General features: G+C 52.3%; 1 protein-coding gene across 1 annotated transcript in view; it reads right to left on the bottom strand.

Moving 5' to 3' along the window:
* Positions 1 to 12,424, bottom strand: part of SCRT1 (scratch family transcriptional repressor 1) — a 94,719-nt gene extending 82,295 nt beyond the window's left edge. The window contains exon 1 of the mRNA XM_075582851.1: positions 11,177 to 12,424. Within this exon, the coding sequence (XP_075438966.1) occupies positions 11,177 to 11,288 (112 nt within the window). The 5' untranslated portion in view covers positions 11,289 to 12,424. The remainder of the gene's footprint in view (positions 1 to 11,176) is intronic.
* Positions 12,425 to 13,001: the final 577 nt, after the last annotated feature.

Raw genomic sequence — 13,001 nt, 5'->3', positions numbered from 1 at the left:
TCGCTGCGCTGATATACCGGGCTCTCTGGCACAGAATGGGTTAACATACTCAGTACCATGTTACCCTGCGATACTCCGCTCGCTGTGCTGATACCGGCTCTCTGGCACAGAACGGGTTAATATACTCAGTACCATGTTACCCTGCGATACTCCGCTCGCTGCGCTGATATACCGGCTCTCCAGCACAGAACGGGTTAATATACTCAGTACCATGTTACCTGCGATACTCCGCTCGCTGCGCTGATATACCGGGCTCTCTGGCACAGAACGGGTTAATATACTCAGTACCATGTTACCCTGCGATACTCCGCTCGCTGCGCTGATATACCGGCTCTCTGGCACAGAACGGGTTAATATACTCAGTACCATGTTACCCTGCGATACTCCGCTCGCTGCGCTGATATACAGGCTCTCTGGCACAGAACGGGTTAATATACTCAGTACCACGTTACCCTGCGATACTCCGCTCGCTGCGCTGATATACCGGGCTCTCTGGCACAGAACGGGTTAATATACTCAGTACCATGTTACCCTGCGATACTCCGCACGCTGCGCTGATATACCGGCTCTCTGGCACTGAACGGGTTAATATACTCAGTACCACGTTACCTGCGATACTCCGCTCGCTGCACTGATATACCGGCTCTCTGGCACAGAACGGGTTAATATACTCAGTACCATGTTACCCTGCGATACTCCGCTCGCTGCGCTGATATACCGGATCTCTGGCACAGAACGGGTTAATATACTCAGTACCATGTTACCCTGCGATACTCCGCTCGCTGCGCTGATATACCGGCTCTCTGGCACAGAATGGGTTAATATACTCAGTAACATGTTACCCTGCGATACTCCGCTCGCTGCGCTGATATACCGGCTCTCCGGCACAGAACGGGTTAATATACTCAGTACCATGTTACCCTGCGATACTCCGCTCGCTGAGCTGATATACCGGCTCTCTGGCACAGAACGGGTTAATATACTCAGTACCACGTTACCCTGCGATACTCCGCTTGCTGCGCTGATATACCGGCTCTCTGGCACAGAACGGGTTAATATACTCAGTACCATGTTACCCTGCGATACTCCGCTCGCTTTGCTGATATACCGGCTCTCTGGCACAGAACGGGTTAATATACTCAGTACCACGTTACCCTGCGATACTCTGCTCGCTGCGCTGATATACCGGCTCTCTGGCACAGAATGGGTTAATATACTCAGTAACATGTTACCCTGCGATACTCCGCTCGTTGCGCTGATATACCGGCTCTCTGGCACAGAACGGGTTAATATACTCAGTACCACGTTACCCTGCGATACTCTGCTCGCTGCGCTGATATACCGGCTCTCTGGCACAGAATGGGTTAATATACTCAGTAACATGTTACCCTGCGATACTCCGCTCACCGCGCTGATATACCGGCTCTCTGGCACTGAACGGGTTAATATACTCAGTACCATGTTACCCTGCGATACTCCGCTCGCCGTGCTGATACCGGCTCTCTGGCACAGAACGGGTTAATATACTCAGTACCACGTTACCCTGCGATACTCCGCTCGCTGCGCTGATATACCGGCTCTCTGGCACAGAACTGGTTAATATACTCAGTACCACGTTACCCTGCGATACTCCGCTCGCCGCGCTGATATACCGGCTCTCTGGCACAGAACGGGTTAATATACTCAGTACCATGTTACCCTGCGATACTCCGCTCGCCGTGCTGATACCGGCTCTCTGGCACAGAACGGGTTAATATACTCAGTACCACGTTACCCTGCGATACTCCGCTCGCTGCGCTGATATACCGGCTCTCTGGCACAGAACTGGTTAATATACTCAGTACCACGTTACCCTGCGATACTCCGCTCGCCGCGCTGATATACCGGCTCTCTGGCACAGAACGGGTTAATATACTCAGTACCATGTTACCCTGCGATACTCCGCTCGCCGCGCTGATATACTGGCTCTCTGGCACAGAACGGGTTAATATATTCAGTACCATGTGACCTGCGATACTCCGCTCGCCGCGCTGATATACTGGCTCTCTGGCACAGAACGGGTTAATATACTCAGTACCATGTTACCCTGCGATACTCCGCTCGCCGCGCTGATATACCGGCTCTCTGGCACAGAACGGGTTAATATACTCAGTACCATGTTACCCTGCGATACTCCGCTCGCTGCGCTGATATACCGGCTCTCTGGCACAGAACGGGTTAATATACTCAGTACCATGTTACCCTGTGATACTCCGCTCGCTGCGCTGATATACCGGCTCTCTGGCACAGAACGGGTTAATATACTCAGTACCATGTTACCCTGCGATGATCCGCTCGCTGCACTGATATACCGGCTCTCTGGCACAGAACGGGTTAATATTCTCAGTACCATGTTACCCTGCGATACTCCGCTCGCCGCGCTGATATACCGGCTCTCTGGCACAGAACGGGTTAATATACTTAGTACCATGTGACCCTGCGATGCTCCGCTCGCTGCACTGATATACCGGCTCTCTGGCACAGAACGGGTTAATATACTTAGTACCATGTTACCCTGCGATACTCCGCTCGCTGCGCTGATATACCGGATCTCTGGCACAGAACGGGTTAATATACTCAGTACCATGTTACCCTGCGATACTCCGCTCGCTGCGCTGATATACCGGCTCTCTGGCACAGAATGGGTTAATATACTCAGTACCATGTTACCCTGCGATACTCCGCTCGCTGCGCTGATATACCGGATCTCTGGCACAGAACGGGTTAATATACTCAGTACCATGTTACCCTGCGATACTCCGCTCGCTGCTCTGATATACCGGCTCTCTGGCACAGAATGGGTTAATATACTCAGTAACATGTTACCCTGCGATACTCCGCTCGCCGCGCTGATACCGGCTCTCTGGCACAGAACGGGTTAATATACTCAGTACCACGTTACCCTGCGATACTCCGCTCGCCGCGCTGATATACCGGCTCTCTGGCACAGAACGGGTTAATATACTCAGAACCACGTTACCCTGCGATACTCCGCACGCTGCGCTGATATACCGGCTCTCTGGCACAGAACGGGTTAATATACTCAGTACCATGTTACCCTGCGATACTCCGCTCGCTGCGCTGATATACCGGCTCTCTGGCACAGAACGGGTTAATATACTCAGTACCATGTTACCTGCGATACTCCGCTCGCCGCACTGATATACCGGCTCTCTGGCACAGAACGGGTTAATATACTCAGTACCATGTTACCCTGCGATACTCCGCTCCCCGCGCTGATATACCGGCTCTCTGGCACAGAACGGGTTAATATATTCAGTACCATGTGACCTGCGATACTCCGCTCGCTGCGCTGATATACCGGATCTCTGGCACAGAACGGGTTAATATACTCAGTACCATGTTACCTGCGATACTCCGCTCGCTGCGCTGATATACCGGCTCTCTGGCACAGAACGGGTTAATATACTCAGTACCACGTTACAATGCGATACTCCGCTCGCTGCGCTGATATACCGGCTCTCTGGCACTGAACGGGTTAATATACTCAGTACCATGTTACCCTGCGATACTCCGCTCGCCGTGCTGATACCGGCTCTCTGGCACAGAACGGGTTAATATACTCAGTACCACGTTACCCTGCGATACTCCGCTCGCTGCGCTGATATACCGGCTCTCTGGCACAGAACTGGTTAATATACTCAGTACCACGTTACCCTGCGATACTCCGCTCGCTGCGCTGATATACCGGCTCTCTGGCACAGAACGGGTTAATATACTCAGTACCATGTTACCCTGCGATACTCCGCTCGCTGCGCTGATATACCGGCTCTCTGGCACCGAATGGGTTAATATACTCAGTACCATGTTACCCTGCGATACTCCGCTCGCCGCGCTGATATACTGGCTCTCTGGCACAGAACGGGTTAATATACTCAGTACCATGTTACCCTGCGATGATCCGCTCGCTGCACTGATATACCGGCTCTCTGGCACAGAACGGGTTAATATTCTCAGTACCATGTTACCCTGCGATACTCCGCTCGCCGCGCTGATATACCGGCTCTCTGGCACAGAACGGGTTAATATACTTAGTACCATGTGACCCTGCGATGCTCCGCTCGCTGCACTGATATACCGGCTCTCTGGCACAGAACGGGTTAATATACTTAGTACCATGTTACCCTGCGATACTCCACTCGCTGCGCTGATATACCGGATCTCTGGCACAGAACGGGTTAATATACTCAGTACCATGTTACCCTGCGATACTCCGCTCGCTGCGCTGATATACCGGCTCTCTGGCACAGAATGGGTTAATATACTCAGTACCATGTTACCCTGCGATACTCCGCTCGCTGCGCTGATATACCGGATCTCTGGCACAGAACGGGTTAATATACTCAGTACCATGTTACCCTGCGATACTCCGCTCGCTGCGCTGATATACCGGCTCTCTGGCACAGAATGGGTTAATATACTCAGTAACATGTTACCCTGCGATACTCCGCTCGCCGCGCTGATACCGGCTCTCTGGCACAGAACGGGTTAATATACTCAGTACCACGTTACCCTGCGATACTCCGCTCGCCGCGCTGATATACCGGCTCTCTGGCACAGAACGGGTTAATATACTCAGAACCACGTTACCCTGCGATACTCCGCACGCTGCGCTGATATACCGGCTCTCTGGCACAGAACGGGTTAATATACTCAGTACCATGTTACCCTGCGATACTCCGCTCGCTGCGCTGATATACCGGCTCTCTGGCACAGAACGGGTTAATATACTCAGTACCATGTTACCTGCGATACTCCGCTCGCCGCACTGATATACCGGCTCTCTGGCACAGAACGGGTTAATATACTCAGTACCATGTTACCCTGCGATACTCCGCTCCCCGCGCTGATATACCGGCTCTCTGGCACAGAACGGGTTAATATACTCAGTACGATGTTACCCTGCGATACTCCGCTCGCTGCGCTGATATACCGGGCTCTCTGGCACAGAACGGGTTAATATATTCAGTACCATGTGACCTGCGATACTCCGCTCGCTGCGCTGATATACCGGATCTCTGGCACAGAACGGGTTAATATACTCAGTACCATGTTACCTGCGATACTCCGCTCGCTGCGCTGATATACCGGCTCTCTGGCACAGAACGGGTTAATATACTCAGTACCATGTTACCCTGCGATACTCTGCTCGCTGCGCTGATATACCGGCTCTCTGGCACAGAACGGGTTAATATACTCAGTACCATGTTACCCTGCGATACTCCGCTCGCCGCGCTGATATACCGGATCTCCGGCACAGAATGGGTTAATATATTCAGTACCATGTTACCCTGCGATACTCCGCTCGCCGCGCTGATACCGGCTCTCCGGCACAGAACGGGTTAATATACTCAGTACCATGTTACCCTGCGATACTCCGCTCGCTGCGCTGATATACCGGCTCTCTGGCACAGAACGGGTTAATATATTCAGTACCATGTTACCCTGCGATACTCCGCTCGCCGCGCTGATACTGTATACCGGCTCTCTGGCACAGAACGGGTTAATATACTCAGTACCATGTTACCCTGCGATACTCCGCTCGCTGCGCTGATATACCGGGCTCTCTGGCACAGAATGGGTTAATATACTCAGTACCACGTTACCCTGCGATACTCCGCTCGCTGCGCTGATATACCGGGCTCTCTGGCACAGAATGGGTTAACATACTCAGTACCATGTTACCCTGCGATTCTCCGCTCGCTGCGCTGATACCGGCTCTCTGGCACAGAACGGGTTAATATACTCAGTACCATGTTACCCTGTGATACTCCGCTCGCTGCGCTGATATACCGGCTCTCTGGCACAGAACGGGTTAATATAGTCAGTACCATGTTACCCTGCGATACTCCGCTCGCTGCGCTGATATACAGGATCTCTGGCACAGAACGGGTTAATATACTCAGTACCACGTTACCCTGCGATACTCCGCTCGCTGCGCTGATATACCGGGCTCTCTGGCACAGAACGGGTTAATATACTCAGTACCATGTTACCCTGCGATACTCCGCACGCTGCGCTGATATACCGGCTCTCTGGCACTGAACGGGTTAATATACTCAGTACCACGTTACCTGCGATACTCCGCTCGCTGCACTGATATACCGGCTCTCTGGCACAGAACGGGTTAATATACTCAGTACCATGTTACCCTGCGATACTCCGCTCGCTGCGCTGATATACCGGATCTCTGGCACAGAACGGGTTAATATACTCAGAACCACGTTACCTGCGATACTCCGCTCGCTGCACTGATATACCGGCTCTCTGGCACAGAACGGGTTAATATACTCAGTACCATGTTACCCTGCGATACTCCGCTCGCTGCGCTGATATACCGGCTCTCTGGCACAGAATGGGTTAATATACTCAGTACCATGTTACCCTGCGATACTCCGCTCGCTGCGCTGATATACCGGCTCTCTGGCACAGAATGGGTTAATATACTCAGTACCATGTTACCCTGCGATACTCCGCTCGCTGCGCTGATATACCGGCTCTCTGGCACAGAACGGGTTAATATACTCAGTACCACGTTACCCTGCGATACTCCGCTCGCTGCGCTGATATACCGGCTCTCTGGCACAGAACGGGTTAATATACTTAGTACCATGTTACCCTGCGATACTCCGCTCGCCGCGCTGATACCGGCTCTCTGGCACAGAACGGGTTAATATACTCAGTACCATGTTACCCTGCGATACTCCGCTCGCTGCGCTGATATACCGGCTCTCTGGCACAGAACGGGTTAATATACTCAGTACCATGTTACCCTGCGATACTCCGCTCGCTGCGCTGATATACCGGCTCTCTTGCACTGAACGGGTTAATATACTCAGTACCACGTTACCTGCGATACTCCGCTCGCCGCGCTGATATACCGGCTCTCTGGCACTGAACGGGTTAATATACTCAGTACCATGTTACCCTGCGATACTCCGCTCGCCGTGCTGATACCGGCTCTCTGGCACAGAACGGGTTAATATACTCAGTACCACGTTACCCTGCGATACTCCGCTCGCTGCGCTGATATACCGGCTCTCTGGCACAGAACGGGTTAATATACTCAGTACCATGTTACCCTGCGATACTCCGCTCGCTGCGCTGATATACCGGCTCTCTGGCACAGAACGGGTTAATATACTCAGTACCACGTTACCCTGCGATACTCCGCTCGCTGCGCTGATATACCGGCTCTCTGGCACAGAACTGGTTAATATACTCAGTACCACGTTACCCTGCGATACTCCGCTCGCTGCGCTGATATACCGGCTCTCTGGCACAGAACGGGTTAATATACTCAGTACCATGTTACCCTGCTATACTCCGCTCGCTGCGCTGATATACCGGCTCTCTGGCACAGAACGGGTTAATATACTCAGTACCATGTTACCCTGCGATACTCCGCTCGCCGCGCTGATATACTGGCTCTCTGGCACAGAACGGGTTAATATACTCAGTACCATGTTACCCTGCGATACTCCGCTCGCCGCGCTGATATACCGGCTCTCCGGCACAGAACGGGTTAATATACTCAGTACCACGTTACCCTGCGATACTCCGCTCGCTGCGCTGATATACCGGCTCTCTGGCACAGAACGGGTTAATATACTCAGTACCATGTTACCCTGCGATACTCCGCTCGCCGCGCTGATATACCGGCTCTCTGGCACAGAACGGGTTAATATACTTAGTACCATGTGACCCTGCGATGCTCCGCTCGCTGCACTGATATACAGGCTCTCTGGCACAGAACGGGTTAATATACTTAGTACCATGTGACCCTGCGATGCTCCGCTCGCTGCGCTGATATACCGGATCTCTGGCACAGAATGGGTTAATATACTCAGTACCATGTTACCCTGCGATACTCCGCTCGCTGCACTGATATACCGGCTCTCCGGCACAGAACGGGTTAATATATTCAGTACCATGTTACCTGCGATACTCCGCTCGCCGCGCTGATACCGGCTCTCTGGCACAGAACGGGTTAACTCCGGAGATTCTGCGAGATCAGCATTTCCCAAAATAGCCACTGGCTTTTTTTTTATAACAAAACAATGAAATTCCAGCAGTTCTGTGTAACATAACTCCCCCTCCCTCCTCTCTCCCTCTCCCCCCTCCTCTCCCTCTCCCCCCTCCTCTCTCCCTCTCTCCCCCGCATTTCTGCCTCTCCCTCTACATTTCTCCCTCTGCCCCGCATTTCTCCCTCTCCCCCGCATTTCTCCCTCTCCCCCCTCCTCCCTACCTCTCCCCCTCTGCTCTCCCTCTCCCCCTGCATTTCTCCCTCTCCCCTCTCCTCTCTACCTCACACCCTTCTCTCTCCCTCCCTCTCAGCCCTCCTCTATCCCTCTCCCTCCTCTCTCCCTCCCCACTCCTCTCCTCTCTCACCCACTCTTTTCCTCTCCCTCTCCCCCTCCTCTCCCCCTCCTCTCCCCCTCCCCTCCTACCTCCCTCCTCTCTCCCCTCCTATCTCCCTCCTCCTTCCTTCCTTCCTCTCTCCCTCTGCCTTCCTCTCTCCCTCCCCCCTCCTCTCCCTCTCCCCTCCCCTCCCTCTCCCCCCCGCATTTCTGCCTTTCTCTCTCCCTCTCTCCTCCTATCTCCCTTTCCTCTCCCCTCCTCTCTCCCTCTCAATTTGTCTCATCCTATCCCCTCCTCTCACCCTCCCCGCTCCTTCTCCCCCTCCTCTCTTCCTATCCCCTCCTCTCTTCCTCCCCCTCCTTCTCCCCTTCCTCTCTTCTTATCCCCTCCTCTCTCCCTCCACTCCTCTATTCCTACCTCCTCCTCTCACCCTCCCCCTTATTTCTCCCTCAACCCCTCCTCTCTTCCTCTTTCCTCTCTCCCTCCCCCTCCTCTTTCCCTCTCCCCTCCCTCCTCTCTCTCTTTTCCTTCTCCTGTCTCTCCCCCTCCTCTCCCTTCTCCCACACCTCTCCCCTCTACCTGAATCTCTCAAGGTCAGCGTTTACAAACCAGTGAACCCCCCCCCCCAGTATCACACCCCTTCTCCCCTGTCTCCCGCTGTACTGTATATCACCCCATGTCCCCTGTACCCCCCCTCTCCCCTGTATCCCCCCCTATGTGGCATACCCCTACACAACACCCACTACAACAATATCACGTGACATAGGAAAGAGGGATTTTGTAATGAGAGGGGGGGGGGGGACAGTGAGAGCGGGGGGGCAGTGAGAGGGGGGGGGGGGGCAGTGAGAGGGGGGGGAGCAATGTGAGGGGGGAGCAGTGAGAGGGGGCAGAGAGAAGGAGCAGCAATGACGGGGGGAGCAGTGAGAGGGGAATGTCTAATGATCTTGGGACAGGATCCCCCCCCTCCCCCCCTCTTGAGCTGACACAGTGCCCTTGAAGCGGATGGCAGGGGGGCTGCAGATGATACCCCTCTCCCCTCCTCCCAATTCTCCCCATCCTCCCATCCTCCCTTCCTCCCCATTCTCCCCATCCTCCCCTCCTCCCCATCCTCACCTCCTCCCCTCCTCCCCTCCTCCCCTCCTCCCCTCCTCCCCCGCTGCCTGTCTTCCCCCGAAGTCTAAATTTAGTTCTGTGTTGGGAACAGAGACTGTGAGAGGCCTGACATAAACTGCAGAGGTGTGTGTGTGTGTGTGTGTGTGTGTGTGTGTGTGTGTGTGTGTGTGTGTGTGTGTGTGTGTGTGTGTGTGTGTGTGTGTGTGTGTGTGTGTGTGTAACACGTAGAACCATGTGTGTTATGTAACATGTAGAGCCGTGTGTGTCTGTAACACGCAAAACAGTGTGTGTATTTCTGTAACGCGTAGAGCCGTGTGTGTGTAACACGCAGAGCCGTATCTCTGTGTAACACGTAGAGCCGTGTGTGTGTAACACGCAGATCTGTATATGTGTATAACACACAGCCTTGTGTGTGTGTAACACGCAGAGCCATGTGTGTGTGTAACATGCAGAGCTGTGTGTGAGCCATGTGTGTAAGACGCAGAGCCATTTGTGTAATATGCAGAGCCATGTCTGTGTGTAACATGTAGAGTAGTGTATCTTTCACAAACAGAACAGTGTGTGTGTAACATGCAGAGCAGTGTGTGTAACACGCAGAGCAGTGTGTGTAACACGCAGAGCAGTGTGTATGTGTAAAATGCAGACCAGTGTGTATGTGTAACTTGTAGAGAAGTGTGTACGTGTAACACGCAGAACAATGTGTATGTGTAACATGCAGAGCAGTGTGTATCTGGAACTCACAGAGCAGTGTGTATCTGTAACATGCAGAGCAGTGTGTATGTGTAAAATGCAGAGCAGTGTGTATCTGTAACTTGCAGAGAAGTGTGTACGTGTAACACGCAGAACAATGTGTATGTGTAACATGCAGAGCAGTGTGTATCTGGAACTCGCAGAGCAGTGTGTATCTGTAACATGCAGAGCAGTGTGTATGTGTAAAATGCAGAGCAGTGTGTATCTGTAACTTGCAGAGAAGTGTGTACGTGTAACACGCAGAACAATGTGTATCTGTAACATGCATAGCAGTGTGTATGTGTAACATGCAGAGCAGTGTGTATGTGTAACATGCAGAGCAGTGTGTATGTGTAACACGCAGAGCAGTGTATGTGTAACATGCAGAGCAGTGTGTATGTGTAACATGCAGAGCAGTGTGTCTGTGTAACCCGCAGAGCAGTGTGTCTGTGTATCTGTAATAGAGTAGTGTGCATTTGTGCATGTGTGCATTTGTGCATTCCTATATAGAGATAATGAGTATTTGCATAGAGATATAAAGTAATACACACATATATCCACATGCAGAGGATTCTTATGCAGTGTGTACAGCAGATTGACGTGGGAGAATGATCTGAAGATAACCCTACACCTGTAGCACTTTCTGCAGAGTCAACAAGTTTAAGATCACGGGAACAGGAAGAATTCACTCGAATTCAGAATTAATATTTTGTTAACCCTTTCTCTCCCAGAGGTTCTGCAATACCTCATAGGAAACGGTTAATGATGGTGTCCTGTGTTAGTGTGACATCATTAATCCCGAGAGTACAGAGGGCCCGCAACATGCTGCGTAATACTCACAAGAGAAGACAACAATGACACGTGAGGGAGAAACCCCAGCATGCCGCCCGTGTGAGCTTTGGGGGAGGGTTACCTTTGTCAGAGAAGCGTTTGTTGAAGTCCGTGCGGTGCCTGACATACGCGCTCTCAATGTCAGCCGAATAGAATACGTCCTTCACCTTTTTGACCAGAAAGGACCTTGGCATTGTTCCTTTCCCCCCCTGGAGACTAGAGGTCGGAGCAGGGTCAGGGGTCAGGGAGGAGTGGTGGAGGCGGAGAGGGGATGATTATGGAAGCAGGAATAAGAACAATGACGAGAGCAGAAGAGGGAGGTGAGGAAGGACATAAATCGGCAGCTCCCCCTCCGCTCTCCGCAAAATGTGCTGCTGTCAGGGACGAGTGCCCGGTCCGAGGTACTCTGCCTGCGGAGGGACAAAGATGCCGCCCCAACCCTCTGACTCAGGGCAGCCTCTGCTGGGTACCATGAGGTCTGGATACTTCAGCACTGGACAGCTCCTCTTCCTCCTCCGAGACGCCCAGCGATTCAGCACTGGACAGCTCCTCTTCCTGTAAAACGTCCAGCGATTCAGCACTGGACAGCTCCTCTTCCTCCTCCGAGACGTCCAGCGATTCAGCACTGGACAGCTCCTCTTCCTCCTCCGAGACTTCCAGCGAGTCAGCACTGGACAGCTTCCCAAACCAGCAGTAGCTACATTCCTCTCTCTCTCACCTTCCCTTTCTTTCGCTACCCCCTCCCTCTCCCTGTTTCACGCTCTCTCTCTCCCTCTGTCTTTTTGATTTTCCCTTCATCAATCCTGCTTCATTCCCTTTTTTTCTCTCCCTGTTCTTGTGTCTCCCTCCCTCTTTCTGTCTTCCCTTGCGGCCCCTCCTTCTTTCCCTCTGTTCCTCCTCTCTCTATCTCCCCCTTTCTAGTGCTGTCATTCTCTCATTTTTCTTCTCACCCTCTTTCTGTTCCTCCTCTTTCATCTTTACTCTGCTTCTTCCTATTCTCACCTTTCTCCTCTACCTCTCAGGCTTTCCCCCGCTTCCTGTCTCTCCCTTTCTCTCTTAATCCCCCTCTTCCACTCTCCCTCCTTTCTTCACTCCCTTGATCAATGCTCTGGATGTCTGAAGACTTCCCGCACAAGCTGTGGGATTTATAGGGCTGTGATCAGGTGCTGCAGTGGGGTGGCATGGTATAATTCCCCCATGGCTCCCCGGAGAGTTTCCGGAGCTTTATTATTACGGCTGCTGCGGATGCTGCTACGTTTCTCATTTCTCTGCAGACGGATTCTCTCTGGAAAACAGAAGGGGAGACGCAGCCTCAGGGAAGAGGCTTTCATTCGAAAGGAGGGGGCTCTTCCCCTTTTTATCTCTCCCTCTTTTCCTGCCTGGATTTCTCCTTTTTCCCCATCTCCCCCCCAACCCCGTATCTCTCCCCCGTCTCTCTCTCTCTCTTTCTCCACCATCTCTCTCTCTCTTGCACTTTCTTTCACTTTTCTTCTCTCTCCCTTGCTCTCTCTCCATCTCTACATTACTCTCTCTCTTCCTTGCTCTTTCTCTCTGTCCATGTCTGCCTTTTCTTCTCTCTCTCCCCTGCTCTCTCTCCATTACACTCTCCCCTGATCTCTCTCCATTGCACTCTCCCTTGTTATCTCTCTCTCTTCCTTGCTCTCTCTATCTCTCTGTCTCTCTATCTATCTATCTATCTATCTATCTATCTATCTATCTATCTATCTATCTATCTATTTATGTGTTTTGTCTTCTCTCTCTTCCTCTCTCTTCCTCTGTCTGTCTTCTTTCTCTCCACTTTGTACTCTTGATCTCTGCCTTGCTGTCTCTCCCTTGCTCTCTCTCCCCTTCCATTGCTCTCCCCTTCTGTATGAAACTGTTTGCCTCTGCCTGCCTCTCTCTATCTG

Source organism: Ascaphus truei, unplaced genomic scaffold (genome assembly GCF_040206685.1).
Source record: "Ascaphus truei isolate aAscTru1 unplaced genomic scaffold, aAscTru1.hap1 HAP1_SCAFFOLD_262, whole genome shotgun sequence".
NCBI classification, from domain to species: Eukaryota; Metazoa; Chordata; class Amphibia; order Anura; family Ascaphidae; genus Ascaphus; species Ascaphus truei.
Note: the sequence above shows the minus strand (reverse complement) of the source record. Positions and strands in the feature narration are given on the sequence as shown.